The following is a 17,294-nucleotide window of genomic DNA, read 5'->3' on the forward strand; positions in this document are numbered from 1 at the left end:
GAGGGCAGGAGCTGGGCTACAGAAGTCCTCCAACTGCTCTATGGACTGTGGCTATTCCTCTTATTTCTTTCCAACCCTCCATAAGCAGAAACAATTTCCAGCCTCCTAGGAAAAGACAGCATACTGCTCCAGAATTATGGCTTTGCTGCACAGCACAGCTCTGCTTTCAGGCAATGCCTCGGCAGCAAAGGAACAACACATTCCTTAAGGAAATCCTTAAATCCAATGGTTTCCTTAGAACCATGACAGACAGATTTGATTTAGCACAAAGCTGCAGAATAGTCGCTGTAATGGACCAACAAAAAACACAGGACATGACAGTCACATATTTTCTGTTTACTGGAAGGTCAGAGGGATCTTGCTACATCATCACTAAAAGTATGGGGCTCTCACAGTGGCTGTGAAACACTTCACCTGGGGTACAGGGGACATCACCAAAAAGAAGTTGAAAGCAGCTAGAAAACCAAACTTGTTACCAATAGCGAACAGTTTCTTGGTGGCCCAACTGAAACAAGCTAGAAGAGCAATGCCAGAAGCTCAGGTGCTCACACCATGCAAAAAGTCATTATCACAACAGGCATTAATTGGCAGTTGGCTTAATGGCTTTGAGAAGACATAGATTGAATCTGGAGGCAAAAAAAGCCTAGCAACACTGGAGATGCCCCACAAATAGTCTTACTGGATTAAGACAGAAAACACCACAAGCAGCATACCACAAAGGGCTTTGATAATTCTACCCAAAAGGTGAGTTAAAATGACTTCCAACTCAGTAACTATAAATATTGTGCTTTGCAGTACATAAGATAACAATGAAAACATCATGGAGGGGAAGTAAAATAAGCAGTACTCAACTCACCATGTTTGCCAAGATGTAGTGGTACCCGTTCCCATTTTTTTCAAGCTTGATGATCTGCAAGAGGGAAACCAAGGATATTTAGCAGAGGCCAATTAAGGAAGTAGAGCTTCATTTATCTGCTTTTTTGACCATTTTAAATTTCCAATGGTACTGTTCAAAGGTGAACAGGAAGATAAAGCAAAATTCACAGTCTTGTTAGACGAAGGACAGATCTTTTGTACATGACATCTGAGAAGCAAGCCTGAAATTAAGACCGTATAAGATTTCCAAGTAGATTCTATAGGCAAGGAGAGTAAATTATCTGAACCAACCTGTTTTCTACAGGCTCACAGAAAAGAAAAGCAGAAAAGAAAAAAAAGATTAAACAATACATTTCAAACACAGGAACGAAGTGGAACGCTGGAGCTCATTTGTCCTGTGAGCACAGCTGAAATACGGAGCAAGACTAAAAGAGTTATTTTGCACATTCATTGGCCTATAGTCCCTGCTGCAGACACGTAACTGGGCGAGATATCAGGAGGTTTAAGCTATATTAGAGCAGCTGTTCTCCTTTAGTGCGCTGGGGCAGCTTCAAACCACATCTCCAGAACAAAGCTGCCTGAGCAAGTTGCTCAGCAGAGGATTCCCCCTGCATGTTCATTGAGATTATTTATAACTTCATACTCACGGTGTTGCAGCATATGCTCTTTGCCACACTTCATTCTCCCTGATGCCAACAGAGTTAGATTTTTATTTTTTTTTCTCTTTTATCATACAACTGCTTACAGATCTGTAATGTTTGAAAGTTTCTTTGGTACTGAGAAAGTTCCCATGTCTAGGTAGAAAGGCAACATCTGTATAAGGTTGCCTGTGATTACGGGGCAGGGAGTCACAGACTAGACAGCCCCCAAATCACATTCCATGTTTCCATTGGAATTGCTCCCTACTGATTTCCAGTTGCACTGTTAAATTCTTACCTGATCATTAGAAGCAGCTATCATCTGTTCTTATCCAATCCATGTCCTCAAAACTCATAAAAACCTTAAAACAACACCACCACCTAAGAATTACCAGTTTCTGATGGAATTTCACTGTTTCCATAATGTTTCCTTGGTGGCAACATTATCCCTTTATTTCTATTGCCACATAAATCAATTCTGAACTCTGCCTGCACTGCCAGTGCTGAGGCAAAGTCTGCAGGAATGGTAGTGAGGTGAGGCCAGAAAGATCCTTATTGCCACAACAGTGACTGAAGGACTGCCATGCTGCATTGAACCAGAGATCAGTCTGCCCAGGATTCCTCCCTGATACCAGTTTGGTAGCAGGTGTTTGGGAAGCACTAAAGACCAGGACATGCATGTGTGAAGTGATCCTTCCCATAGGACTGCATTCCAAGATTACTGTGAGCAGGAATTAAAGGATCTCTGAATGGATTATAAATGAGCTGACTCTGTGCAACTGAGTCATCTGCCTTAGCCTTTCTCTGACGAAGTGCTCTTGTATGTGCATTAAAACTCTGGATCCCAGTGTTAGTGTACAGGTTGCAATTAACTCCAATGAAGACTTCCTTTAGTATCTTACATGACTACTCTCAGCTCCACCACTGGAGGTGGTTTCACTGTCCTGTGGTTCTCCCCATAGGTTGCCTCAGAATGGCTACTGTGGAGGAGTTTGGAGCACTGAGGAAAAAAAAACAAAACAACCCTCTTTATACCTAAGGCTACAAGATATGTGCTTCTGTTATTGATAGCTTTCCATTGGAGCATGTTCGACTGCCAAATCTGAGAAGCAAAACCAGGCCCAACTTGTCCTCTCCATTGAGAGTGAACTCATGGGAGAAAGCAGCATCTCTGGGGTACTTGGATGCCTAAGAATTATGATCCAATTCCCTGTTTCTCCAGTGTCAACAATAGATGGCATTGGCTCCTTCTGCCCAAACTCTCCCTTTATTATTTCATTAGGTGTCAGAGTCAATGAACCCAAGAGGGCTGTCGCCCAGCCTTCCCTAAGCTGTTAATCTTGCAGTCCATCCACCTGAATTATGAGGCTCGCTTCCTATGCTTTACACGGTTATTTGTGATCTTAATTTATTTTAAAATGCTTGCTCAGTCCTAATGTGTCTGGACGGTGGTAGCAAGCTGAGGTTATAATAGCATTTATCACTTAGGCTGAATGTGGTGAGAGGCTGTGCTGGGCTGCATGCTGATAGCTCACTTGGGCCACCTAGGTTTCATTACCCACTTCTTAATGGGCGAGTTTGATATCTATTAGAGAGAAATCCTCTCAGAGTGAAACAGTAGCAAAGGAGAAACTCCAGTTATTCATTTTAATGAGTGACAGGGAAGAAATAATATAGTGCATTGATGTAATGCAACCCACTGCTTATTTATCCCATTAAGGCTACACAGTGCAGCCCCATGATATCCCACCCAGAACTGAAGCCTGGCTCATGAGCCAGCAAAGATAAATCATACCCACAAGACCTGGGCACCGAGGAGAATGAAATCAGGTCATTTTCCATGAATGCTCTGAGTGCTGCCTCCTTCTGCAGCTGTAATCTCAGGGCACGAGGAGCACCATGCTGGAGTCAGTGGTGGCTCTTCGTGTTTTGTGTGTGTGGTGTGGAAAAGAAACTAAATGTGTGTGCATATGTCAGGGACTGAACAGGCAGCACCAGCTCTTCTGCTCACTGGGGAGTGCAAATCCACACCCAGAGAAAGCCAGGGACAGGAAAAAGGATAAATGCATCAAACCATCCCTGAGAGGCTGAGGCAGCTCTCTGAACACCTCAGAATCTCTGAGAGACTGGGCAAACAGATCAGGGACAGCCATACAGGCATGCTGGTGCATTGAGCTGGGAGAACAGAACATGAACTGTGTCCCTCTTCAGTCATCATTGTGTTGTGAAAGACCAGGCAACCCCTGCTTATACTGGTGTGGCTACGTCTGCTCCAGAAATCCCTGTGGACTCAGCACAAGAAGTCTAACAAGGATATAAATGAATCACACAAGTTAAAAGCAACTTACAGCAGCCCTGTCCCTAGCAGAGATACCCCTGGGCACAGCAATGTTGGAATTGCTCTTTCACTTATAAAAGCATAACATCATCTAGTTTACCTGCAAATATTTGTTTTTAATGGCATTATAGTTGTTTTTTGCTTCGGGTTTTTTTTTTTTTTTTTTTTAGTGCTCTTGCAAATAACTTGAGTTAGATGTAGGATTAAACTCTTGCTCCTGTTATGTGAAGAAATTTGAAATACAGACTTCTTTTCCCATTCACATTGGGCAAACTAGATGATGTCTGTCTGCAGGACTTAGCTTTCCATTGGACAAATCACATTTAAAGAGACAACATCATTAACCCTAGAAATCTGATATACCCTACAGGAAAGCTTGCAAAAAAAAGGCAAATTCACTGCCTAGCTCCTTTGATCAATTACACCTGCTCCGTGGTCAGGGGGAATACTTTGCCCCAAAGAATCACCTGGTCCCTCTTTGGTGTGACCTTTACTTTGAGGTTGAAACCTGTTTTGTTATGATTTATACTTAGTAGCACTCGGAGACATCCAAGAAGGATGGATTGTGCTCATTGCTGAGCTGTGCAGCTGATGACATGGCAGTCCCTGCTCCAGACAGCGAGCAGCTGAAGTGTGAGACGGGAGATGACAGGTAGCTTAGACAGAGCGACGTGTGAAGCACGAGGGAAGTGAGCTGGTTGTAAGAGGTATGACAGACAGCAGGAGACACGGCGTGCCTGCTGCTTGGCACTGCTGAGCCCTTCCTAAACCTTGTGGAATGGGATTTGCAGCAGTGGGAATGGGATTTGCAGCTGTAGGTGGGGCAAGGCACACAATCAGAGCTGCTGAGTCCTCTGCTACGTACCCTGTCTAGGATTGTTTGGGCAACATTCTCAAAGGGTTGGAATATTGGCTGGTCCTGTTTGAAGCCAGGGCTTGGGCTCCATTATCCCTATGGTCCCTGTGGTATTCAGTTCAGGATAGTCTATGATTCTACCATGACGGGATGTGGGAATGCCTGATCCTGCATACATGGTGTCTTGAGAACCCAGAGTCTGGCAGTGTCAGTTAACGCTTCCACTCCAATTCACAAGGATTGGGAAAACCTGAGAAAACTCAGCAGGATAACAAAGTGCCACGTCCCATGTTCACTGCTTGGAGCAGTTAGCACAAAACAAACTCTCTGGGGAAGTAAGGGGGTTACAGTGCTCAGAACATGAATCAGAAAAGTAGGGGACATGGAGCTCCCAGTACTTCTATTGCTTTACGCTTTCCTGAACAACACAAAGGAGAAATACCTGCAATGCGCACACATCAAATCCATGACGAACTGTGACACAGATCACATCAGAATGGGAAGAAAAACAACTCTAAGAGAAACAACCCTCCCCATTCTGCATGCAAGCACCTCCCAGGAGAGCCAAGCTGATACAACCTTGCTAAGGATGATGTTCAGCCGCTCGGATTCACAGTCCACCACCACCAGTCTCTCCTTCTTCTTCTGCAGCTCCTGGAACAGCATGCGGTAGCCCTCTTCTGTTGTTGTCAGGATGTTGACAGCTGTCACCTGCCAGTTCTTCTCGGCTGCAGTGTCCAGCACTTTCTGTAGGACTGACAGCCCTGTGATGGGAAGAGAGCGGGACAATAGAGGGAGAACCAGGACATAGCTGTGCAACAGCATTTTTTGCCCTGATAGCCTGTGTAACCGTCCTGAGCCAGGCTGGATACAACAATGCAAGAGCTCAGAAGAACCCCAGCAGCCAGATAATAATCTAGTATTTTAGTCACACACAGCTGGGCTAGAATTAATGATTTCTGCCTTTTCTGCACAGGAAGACAGGATGATTCTGGGACTAGTTTTTCTTTGTTATCAACAGATCAGTCCCGTTGGTCAGGCCCTGCTGTGGGATTCAGATAAGAGCTCTAATCCTGTCTTATTCTTCGTTACTACCCAAATCTTTTCATTTCTCTGGGCCACAGCTCTTTCCTCACCTCTGATCTGTTTAGGCTCTATGCTCCTAGGGTTAGGGACTCCCTCAGCAGTCACAATACATCATCATATTTAGTATCCCTGTCTCTCCTTGTGGTGCCTGATCAGAAAATTTCATGATTTTTTAAAGGATCTTGCCTAAGTTACATGCACAGCCTTCCAGAAGAGGCACACACAGTCAGCACTGCTCTGGAGGCTGCTAGATAGCCCTGTCTATGCAGACCTGTCGCCATATTCAGCATGCCCACCTCTGGAGTCAACAGAAAGCTGGATGGGATGCTTTTACATTATCTTGTCTCTTAAAGTCATCCTGTCCCTGCAAGAGCTTATGATAACTTCCTAGGCAGAGTCATGAACGACCTTACCTCTGTCCTGTCCTCTACAAGACTGCTTTGCTCTCAGCCTTCAAGTCTGGAGCTTCCGAGGCATGTGAGAGCTTCGGAAACTGAATCACAAAGCAGTGACTCACTTGCCCTGATCACGATTTAGATAACTTGACAATATCTTCCAAGAGCCTAACAAAAGCTTTTGTTATTTTGAGCAGACAGCTAATACTCACTAACATGGGGAACCTGAAGTTATCCAAACTACGACTGCAAACAACACATATATCATCACAGGGCTTGTTTGACCTTAGCAGCTATTCGTTCGCATTCACAAATGTCAGATTTTGTGGCTGGACAGACTCGAAAATGGGACCTAATAAATACAAACAATTTCCCCATTTGAAACCCACACTCTTAAAATGAAATATTTCCCTTGTGTGACTCTGTGAACCCAGAGTTCAGACTAATGCTTCATCTAGATGAGTGTCCCACCTTCAGCAATGGCCAGTAATGGATATTCAGGAAAAGAATGAAACATGGGGAAGGCATAGGTAGTCTGTTCTGTGAGCCACCCTCTTTGTCTCCCACAGCCTGCACTAAAGTAATTTCTTAAACCAAAGACTCTATCTACACTACTGCATTGAACTGCCTGCTAACTCTCCTGGGATACTCGTGACTTACCCCGGTCAGCATCATAAATGTACACAAACTTCTGCCAGCTGTAATGTTCGATGACACTGATGAGGGCATCCTGGAGCTCTGGGCGAAGCTGGAGAACAAACTGGTTGGATGTTTCGACGGGAAAGCTGGGTGTTATGAAACAGACGTGGAGAGCCCCACAGAAAGAAGTGAGCATGTTGACGGTCCTCCTCTCGTAAAATCCAAAGATGGCATAAACACCCTTGGAGAACTGTGAGCAGACTGGAGGAACAGAGATAAAAGGTATGAGAGCAGAAAGACTGGAAGGTTTGTCAGGGACATCGTCAAAATTCACCTTTTTCCTGAAATAAGCTGCACCCTATCTGGACTGAAGTACTTTTCTCGAGACCTATGGGATGGGGAATGCAACCCGTGCCATATGAAAAACAGGGCTTGAGGCTATGGGATGCTTTTCCTTGAGCTTCACAGACCTGCTTTATCCCTGATAGGCAGAAGGGACATAGGAATGAGAATACACTAACTCCAGGGGTCTGCTGAAAGTTTGGGAAAAAGTGTAGGATTTGAACAAGGGATCACATGAGAAGAAAAGGGTTCACCAACCCCAGACACAGCAGATGTCTGGCATTTAGAGCTGCTTTACTACATGTTTGCAGCTAGAGCATCCTATCACAGCCCCAGATGCATTCATAGAGCAGGAAGCAAACATCTGCATGACAGCACAGTGCTCTGTGACCAATGACTCCAGCCAACAAACCAAGACCACCTTGAGAGGGCATCAGTATTGTCATAGAACAGCTACAGCAAAGTTTGTATCTGTGCATACCAGGGTTGTGCTGGTACCTGGAGACACCTGTGTGACAATTTCTGGTTTCCTCCAAAGCTGTGACCCAGTGAGGTGGATGGAAGTGGCCCAGGAGGTCTCCCCAACTAAGCTCTGATGGTGCACACCAGGTTCTGCAGTGGATATTTGCACCTGATCTCAGCAGTCAGCAGTGTGCTGTGCAAGGAGGGCTCCCTCAAGTCAAAGCCCTTCTCCAGAGAGCACTTAATGAGGTGGAGGGAGCTGCTGGAAAAATGCCTCTGGATCTCAGTGAAGCAGAGAAAGCTCACACTTCAGGTTGTAAAACTTCATCCCTGAGACAGTCAGACTCACTTAGTATTGCCCCTGTTTATGGCACATCGCAATTTAATATATCTCAATAAATCTCCAAGCTGGAGGTGGTGGCAGTGACAGCATTTTTCTCGTGTCAGACCTCCTGGTATAGTGTGTCCTCCTGTTATTATGACTCTTGAAGACCTTTGGCTGTGACATTTGTACTGACTCAACACCTCACACCCCACTCCCCTGTTCCCCCAACCGAGCACAGGGTGAGAAGTTGGATGTGACATTCTGGGGTCCCCTGACAAGCACTCTGCGCTGCTTGGGAATCCCTTGACCTGGTTTCTGCCGGTAGTCCTGACTGCTCTGCACATGTGGCTGGAGACAGGCTCCTGAATACGAGCTTGCTCCATCCCCAGCTGGGCTCTGACCTGAGAACCAGATCTCATGACATGGTGAGCATTTCTCCTTCCTGCTAGAAGCAGCACAGGTCTGGGGCAGCCTGGCAGGGTTACACATCTGCTTTCCACTGGTCAGTGCCCACGATCTCAAATACCTCAGCATTCTCTTCCCCCAAAGGAATTGGTATTCCTGCGTGGCAGGACTTTTTGTGAAGCTTGAGCCGTGACAGAAATAAAACCCTCTTCTCTTTATTTTCACAGCAGTGTCTCTCTTTGCAATCAGCAATTGTGTCTGTGTCAGCTGGAGTCACTGTCCTCATCATGAGACTGACACATTCAGGAAGAAAAGTAGCAGATACAGATAGAAATAGTCTGAACGTCGTTTCCATGTGACTGGACCAGTAGGTCTAATGAACACTGCGATATACCATATGTGAGAGATCAGAATATGATCTCTAGAGACCCAAGCTTCAGATTCATTGCACAATTGGAGTGACATTCTCAGAACAGCTAAAAAATCCAGCACAATTAATAATCCAGACAACAAACTTGGCTGGCTCGTTTTTTTTTTTGTTGTTGTAGGCCAGATGTGCCTTCCTTGAATTTTTGTATTCTATTTGAAAATAAATCTAATAGTTTTTTTATATATATATTTTTTAACTGGGTGGCTCAGTCACGCTCAGGCAGCCCTCCTACACTGTTCTGAGACACTCATCAATCCCAGCATTTGAAACAGATTGCACCAGGGACGACTGGGAGAACGAACATTCTTTGTCATTAGTATGTTTGGAAAGAACCCCAGCTCACTTTGTATTTTCAGACTAAGAGGATAATTTGGGAAAAAAGGGCTTGCAGGGGGTTGTCACCCAAGGAACAACAAAGAAACTGTTGTGTCAATTAATCTGGAAAACTGAAAAGGGAGAGAACTGCAGCCGCCTTTTGGAGATGGAACTTAGCATAATGTAAAAGCAGTGGCTGCAAAATGCTTTAAATCGCAGGACTATTTTAAATTACAGACATGCCAAATGCATTCATCCAGCAAAACAAAAACAAGTTACTGCTATTTAGTTAGTGTACAAAGAGGTAGTTGGTGCTTCTTTAGATTTGCTTTGCTCTATTAAGAAAATGCATTAATAATTACGTTCTCATTTGATTACCATCAACAAGGTTGGCAAAGACCTACAAGATTATCCAGTCCAACTGTCCATCAATCACCAGTATTTCTCACTAAACCATGTTCCTCAATACAATGTCTAAATGTTCCTTGAACACCTCCAGGGTCAGTGACTGGGAATCCAATACTCCTAAGAATTATAAAGCACAGAATCACAGAATGGTTGGATTGCAGGGGATCTTACAGACCATCCAGTTCCAACCTTCCGCTGTGGGCTGACTCAAGATGCCCAGGGCCCCATCTGTGGCCTTGGGCACCTCCAGGGATGGGGCACCCACAGCTCTGAGAAGCAATGCTAGCATCTCACCGCCCTCTAAATAAAGAATTTCTTCCTAATGTTTTGGCCTCATGTCTCCTTCTTCTAACCCGAATTTTCCCTTTTAGTTCAAAGCCACTCGCCCTTGTCCTACCACTATTAGACCATGTAAAAAGTCAGTCCCCTTCCTGCTTGTAAACTCCTCTCAGAACATACCTAGAGGAAGCAGATATTTAAATCATTCTTTGTTCTCCCAGAGGGGAAGAGCTTATCAGTTCATCAGCAGTCACAACAAGTCTCTGGCAAATACACATCCAAAAACATTAAGAAACGTAATAGGGATAAAGTTCATACCGGGATGGAAAGTCTAAGAAAATGAGCTTCTCTGGTCAACTGGCAAGGGATAAAATCATGTCTTACAAACCTCATGGTAGCCACCTGCTAACAGTGAGACAGCCAGAGGCTGGCACTTCTTACAGAGCAGAGCTGAACTCAGTCTGGTAACTAACTCAAGCAGTTGAATTTGGACAGTTCAGCTCATCCCTGTAGGCAGAAAACTGTAAGGATTGATTAAACAGCAAAATTGTACAATAAATGATGTGAGCATGAGCGAAGAGCGTTTACTTGGATGTCAATGTAGATGTTTTTGGCAGTTTGCATGTGCTATTCTTGGCCTCTGGGTTGCACAAATGGAAAGAAGGACAGATAATATTTGTTCTGGGCTGCAGCTGTACTATCATCTTACAGCAAATTTGTAGCTAATTACAGAAAGATTTCCCCTGAACAAACACTCAGAAAGTATAGTTCATAATGATTGATAACCATGACAGATACTCTTCATCCTGACCAGTTTTGTGTGATGTCTGGTTGGATCTCCTGCTGGGACACTCCCAGCATGTGCTGCACTGAGCATCACTGCGGCTCCATATCCCTCATGCTCCAGGCACTGGATCTCTCACTGAGGCATTCTGGGAGAGCTCCCTAGCTTTTTATCCAGAGTCCCATTCCACAGACAAAATTAGGTAAATCAGAGGCATCAACCCGTCACCTGGTCATGCTGGAAGTCAGCAACCACTCCACAGTGCCTATTGCAAGCAGGTGAGATGGAGCTCCTCATATTGTTCCAAAAACACTGCTATTTACATTAAAAATAAAATAACATCATTGGATTCCCAGTACCTACTTAAAGAGTGACTGATATGATAGAATGAGGAGGAGGAGGCCTCCCTGCTCTCTCCAGGGACTGGCAGCCATTGGTGTGCCCTTGAATTATGACAGGGAGAAACACGCATGCTTCAGTTGGGCTTGAAATCCCCACGCTCCAGGATTCCTAGTCCTATGATTTCTCTCTAATTTTTTCTTTCATATGGAAATATTCAAGGTAAAGCTTTTAAATCCAAGAAAAGAACACTGATTTTATTGAAAGCGGGATGGGACACCTGCCTAGCAGCTGAAGACAGGCAGCGCTGGCGACCTTTGCAAATACTTTTAAGAAATAAAACATGTCCAGTACTTTAAATTGCACATTTTCTCTGCAGAAGAGGAAAGGGAAGAGATGTTTAGAGTCTATATAAATTTTGAGGAGACTTTATTTAGCAAAAGATCTCAAGCAGTCAGGAAAAGAGGAGGTACACAAGATTGATTTCTACATTCAGGAGGGATGGGGATGTTTTGGAACCGAAGGTTTGATCTGAGTCCCTTGAGAAGCTGATGACAGATACGATGGAACTTTTATTTGGATTTGGATAAAAGCAGAAGGGAAGCCAAAAGGTTTCTTTCAGAAACGGTTACCACAGAGAGAGGCTGCACAGACGGATGGAAATTAGGATTTGGTTTCCAAGAGTGAGAATGGTGCAATTCTGCTGAGAATCTGCAAACAGGAGTGCAGAACGAGAGCTGCTCTTTGTGGGCACAGCTGGAGAAGCCTGGTAGGAGATCTGGCGACTGCTCGTCTGCCATTTCCTGTGGAAGCAGAATTTTCACCATTTCACTGGGTTTAAGACTAGGGGGGGACATTAGATCATTCCTACTGACTTTTTACGTCTCACGGACCATTAAGTTTCACCAAGTTACCCCTGAAGGGAGCCAATAATGTAGTTTAGTTGAAGGCATTTAAGCTCTCGGGGGACTCAACTGCTGTGTGCTTCTGTCAGAGAACAGGAATAGCAGAGACAGTGTTAACTCCCAAAGCAACAACGGCAGTAAAAAAAAGCAGATTAGATTAAATATCCCCAGATGTTCTCCACAAACAGTTCGTGCTCTCTGTTGCAGAAAGGGACAAAAATCCCAGCTGGTCCCCCTCAGAGCCCTTCCCAAGCCTAGAGGATGTCACATTGGATGAACCTCTAGAAAGGAAAGCTGTACCCTCTCTCCAAGGCCCAAGTGGGAGGGTAAAGTGAACGGCAGTTTGGAGATCTAGAGCCTAAGAGCTCTTTTTGAAACCACCCAATCCAACACACGTAAGTCCTTGCACTTACCCCAGAAATCTAATTAACAAATGTATTTTAAACATCTCAAGACAAGCGCGGGCAGATTTTGAGTAAAATAAAATAGTCATCTCAGTCTTCTGTGAATTACTAAATATTAGCCCTACAACACCCTGCCTCAGCATGGCACGTCCCTCATTTGCCCAAATTCCTGGGACACAGAACCAAAACCCTCGCTCCCGCAGAGCTGCACTTGCAGCAAAATGAACTAATTGACAGCAGTGGTGCCAAGGAGCAATTCCCACATGCTTTTCTTTGCTCGCTTGTAGTATTTGAGTTCATGTGTGGGATAGAAGGGATGTGCATGTGTGATTTATTTTTAGTGTGCCCTGCCTGGAGGCGACCCTCACACGGTGATGGAGAACCTGACATCAGGTTGGCGAAGCCGGTGGAATTTTGATGAAAGAGCACTGGTGTCTGCTTCAATTAGGATCAGCTCAGCTTTTCTCCCAAATGTTTGTCCTCACAGTTCTCCAGCATGGCGTAGGTGCCAGAGTGCATCTCTTCAGCACATCCCAACGACAGCATGTTCCCACAGATTTTTCGAGCAGGGGAAAGCCAAACAGATTCTACACAACTCCATCACTCTGCACATGTATTTAGCTGGCAGTGGATATGTCCCATATCTTCAACCAACCACAAATCAGGCTAATGTGATATCGCAAGAAATAAATGTTTCCCTTTCAAACATATAAAGACACAGAGGTGCAATCCCTCTCATCATTTTCCCTCACTACTACTCTGACCACATTGTAGGCTGCAAAGCATCGACGGTATCTACATCAAGATCTGCTTTCCTTCCTTCACGTTTGAACAACAATCTTACTGAAGAGCTCTTCATCACTGTTTATGCTTAGAGTTTAACTTTTTTTTTTAGCTAAGTTTATCAGGCTGACAAATAAGTCCTAGTTTGCCTGGCTACAAATGAAGCCTTCCTTGAGATCAAAATGGATTTGGGACAATTCTTTCTTGTGTGCTGCCAAGTTTAAGGAAATAGAGATGTCATGGTGCTTTTGTTAACATGATAACAGATCTTTCCTGAGGACTCTCAACCATTTAGTGCACTTCTGAAATAGTCATGGTGGAAGGTGAGGCCCAGGCAGTCTGAGGTTAACTTTAATCTCTGTATTTAAGGGACTAACTGAAAATCATTGCCCTTCCACTCCAGTACTTCACATTTTGAAATTCCTTTTACTTTTTCTACCAGGCCCTTGTTCTTACCTGACATGACCACAAAACAAAAGATAAAATCCAAATATCAAAGGTCTAAACCAAGTCAGCAAACTTGTATTTATTAATACTTCCCCTGTTTGCTTTGCTTGTTTTTAAACATGCAAACACCTTTCAGTCTGCTCCAGGCATAGAGCTCAGTTATGACATATACACTTCTTCAGGTTTGTATTAAGACAGTAATTGAGATCATCTTTGGCTGTAGCTCAATGTCAGCCTCTCTGCCTGGCCCATCATTTTACCGAATCACAGAAAATTAAGCATTAAATACACTACAGAGGTCACAGACAATATTCAATCAATTTTCAAACAATAGCAGCACATTTAACGTGAATGAAGATTACACCTTAGGTGCAAATCTCCTGCATGAAATGCCGATATTAGGTGTGTCCTTTAAAAGGCCCTCAGAAAAACATTGAGGAGGAGGTACAGGCATATAACTCCTGAAACCTGAGACTTCTGGAGCCACAGAGTTGGGTATTTCAGCCAGCAATCCTGCTCTCACCTAACCTCCTATAACAAAAAAGAAATCCCAATATTCGTCCTCACTGAAATCTCTGTGTCTGAAGCACAATCATAAATATTAAAGCAAGACACTATAGATGGAAAAATGGACAAATTATAACATATTATAAAAGGAGGTGAAGGATGAGGACTGAACTAATTTTGCTTCTGCTGCTTCATTAGATGGCCTGTCTGTAAGTAGTGCTATAATAGGAAAACTAACGACAGTACTGGGGTGTAGCTTTCTGCTAGGGAACATGAACAACAGAGGAAAAGAACAAAGCAACAAACCCTTTTCTTTCCCCAATGCACTGTATTTGCTCAGGGCAGTTTTTCTAGACATTAGGCTTGTGACTGCCTTTAATGCTAACCTCAGGTTGCAGTGAGGATGTTCTAAGAGCTTGCCTTCAAAGTGGCAACAGGTTGCAACATGAAAGCCAAGCTGTGGACATTGCCTGGAAATGTGATTCCAATATTAATGTTTGACTCCACTGTGGAAAGAGGGTGTTAACATCCACCTAACCCACTCCTTTCTTAACCTTCATCCCATTAATGAATGTTCTGCTCCCACGTCCCCTGCTTCCTAAAATACGTGCACAGGTTCTGCCAGATTTTCTCTGGCCTGTGTTTTTGCAGATGTGCCCATCAAACTGATCTCTCAGTTTCTGTGGCATCCTGAGATTCATGTTGTTATCTCCAATTCAGTACCTGGACAGATTTTCCTGGCTGTAGCGTTCCCATTTTTTTTTAGGATTACTTCCTGTTTATAATAATGTTACCTTCAGCCCTTTCAGTCTGCTCCAGGCATAGAGTTCAATTATGACATTTACACTTTTTCAGGTTTGTATTAAGACAGTAGTCGAGCCCATCTTTGTCTGTAGCTCAAGGCTCTCTGCCTGGCCCATCAGTTCAATACCATTTAATTTGCCATTACAATCCTATCTCCTTTGTTCATTTTTAATCAATATGATTAATGCTTTTCTTTTCTTTTCTTTTTGGGGGGGGGGGGGGGGGCGGCGCTGTAAAATACATCACTCATGATCCGACAGGTGACTGAAGAGCTGAGTAACTTTTGGAATGGTTATTTCAGGGCAGAGATGTGAAAATGCATTTCTCAGCAAGACAGGTGAATGGGGCAGCTGCATGTGGAGAGCAGCCCAAGTGGGAAGGTCTCTGGTGATCAGTGACAGCAGGTGACCAGATGGCCATGCAGACCTCCTCTAGCCCTGGGTCTACACGCAGTGCTTTCAGTGTCTGTTTTGGGATCTCAGCCAACATTTGGAAGTTCTGACTTAAGGTCTACATACACAGCTCTCTTTTCTGCTTCTCATAGTTCTCCTTGTTGCTTTCAGCCCTTCCCCTCCCAGACGCTGTGCTTTTACTAGCAAGACGCAGGATACGCGTGAGAGCGCATACCTGCTGGGGAATGACAAGTTGCACAGTGGTTTGATTACAGAGCTAGGCAACTGCACACAAATGTCTTCATGGCAGTGATCATGGAATCACAGAATCAGTAAGGTTGGAAAAGACCTCTAAGATCCCGAAGTCCAGGCCCACTGCCCATGTCTCTCAGTGCCACATCCCCACAGTTCTCAAACACCTCCAGGGACGGTGACCCCCTCACCTCCCAGGGCAGCAGTGCCATGGCATCACCACTTTCTGAGAACAAATTTTTCCTAATATCCAACCTGGCCCCTCCCTGTGGTCTCATGCCCCAAGCCTGCTTTTCCTCATACAGTCAGAAGTGAGCACTTTTAATCCCTTCTCATTTCTCTCTGCCTCTAGTTTTTCCACTCTTGTTTCTAAATTTCCAATTTTTAATTGTTTTGTGTTGCAGTGCATAAAAGCTTATCCTTGCATGCCACTGAACTAACACAACTAATTTTAAGACTTTCTCAGTAACAGACTGGAAATTAACAACTTCATTTATTAACACTCCACCTTCTTCTTCTCAAAGCAGCCAAAGAACAAGATGGAACAAACATGCTTGCATGCACATCTGCAACGAGCCCTCCGTGCTCCCAAATACACCCTTAGCAGCTTATTACTCAGATACAAGCACTGGATTTCTTGATTGCAGAGTCGGACACCAAATGCTGTAGCCAGGCAGACAGTGTTAACCCTGAGAAGATGCAATGAGCGTGGACCTGATGTGCCCAGCTCTTAATCCCTGCTTTGGAAGTATGTGAAAAGAAACCACTGTATTTCCTTAAATATTGACTCCTTTTCATAGTGATGTCTTTAATTGATTTTCTAGATGAGAACCTTTTTAAATTCACAGGGACAGATTCTTTCAAAGAAGCAGAATGGGTATGCCATATCTAGTACACTTCCACAGGGATTGTGGGCGTTGCTATTAATCCTAGTTGGCTCAGAATTAGCCTGCCCTGTATCCCTTGCACACAGGTACTGCTGCAGATGCAACTGTTGCTCTGCATGTTTGTAGGATGCCTGGAGCAATGCTACGAGGCCTCTGTGAGGTACTGCAATATACACATGTTAAATAACAATAAAGAAAGCCACTGAGTAACCTCCTCGGAATAGAGAATTACCTTCCCAGCAGAGAGGAAAGAAATTATGCAGCTGGCTAAGAACAGAAGGTAAAGCAGAGGGTAAAGAAGGACCCAAATGGAGAGTTGGGGGAATTTTCTCTAACCTGACTGATCTTCTCGGGAGTGATGTTTGGCATGTGCTCTATCTTAAAATACCTCCCAGCCTAGGAGGAAGGTTGTCTGGGCGGCCTGTCAGAGGGCATCCAGGCTGCCTTCCTCTTGCAGTGAGTTACCATTGGCCTTTCTGCTACAATTTGACTCCCTGCTCATTTGAAAATAAAAGGCAGCAGATAAAAAGCGCAGGGTTCATGGTGTGCAGGAAAGCGCTGCCAGGCTCACTTCTCCATGGGAATGGTCTCACCGGTCCCAGCAACTTGTGTTTATTCAGGACAAAGCAAACACACCCTTCTGACATACCTGACAGAGCATCTTGTCCCCGGGGCCTGAATGGGGAAGCAATCCCTAAGCCCACCAGCTGCTTGATGTGTTATATATAAACATTCACATTTTCTATAAATTTTCAAGGCACATTACAGGTATCTGCTGAGCATATGCTCCAAAACCTACATGTGCTAACGCTGCTCCAAAACTGCCATCCCTTCTGCAATAACCGGAGCCATTACATTCTTCTAAGATGAGGAGCAGCAAAAGCACAAACCCTGTGAGCTACACTCATTGATAAGGGTTAAGCCACCAGAGCATAACCCTTCTCTATTACCCAGTGGTGCATGCATTCACCTAAAGCCTGCCAAAGCAGAAATGGC

The 17,294-nt window shown here is 44.4% G+C and overlaps 1 protein-coding gene across 4 annotated transcripts in view; it reads right to left on the bottom strand.

Annotated features, from left to right (window-relative positions):
• Nucleotides 1–17,294, bottom strand: part of GRIA1 (glutamate ionotropic receptor AMPA type subunit 1) — a gene marked incomplete at both ends in the record, with an annotated part of 107,257 nt that overhangs the window by 50,267 nt on the left and 39,696 nt on the right. For 3 of the 4 annotated variants that reach the window (XM_079542557.1, XM_079542555.1, XM_079542556.1), the window contains 3 exons: nucleotides 857–910; nucleotides 5,288–5,472; nucleotides 6,850–7,089. In XM_079542557.1, coding sequence (XP_079398683.1) covers nucleotides 857–910; nucleotides 5,288–5,472; nucleotides 6,850–7,089 — 479 coding nt within the window. The remainder of the gene's footprint in view (nucleotides 1–856; nucleotides 911–5,287; nucleotides 5,473–6,849; nucleotides 7,090–17,294) is intronic. The other variant, XM_079542558.1, reaches the window with a different exon arrangement.

This window comes from Tetrao urogallus (genome assembly GCF_951394365.1).
Source record: "Tetrao urogallus genome assembly, chromosome: 14".
Lineage (NCBI taxonomy): Eukaryota > Metazoa > Chordata > Aves > Galliformes > Phasianidae > Tetrao > Tetrao urogallus.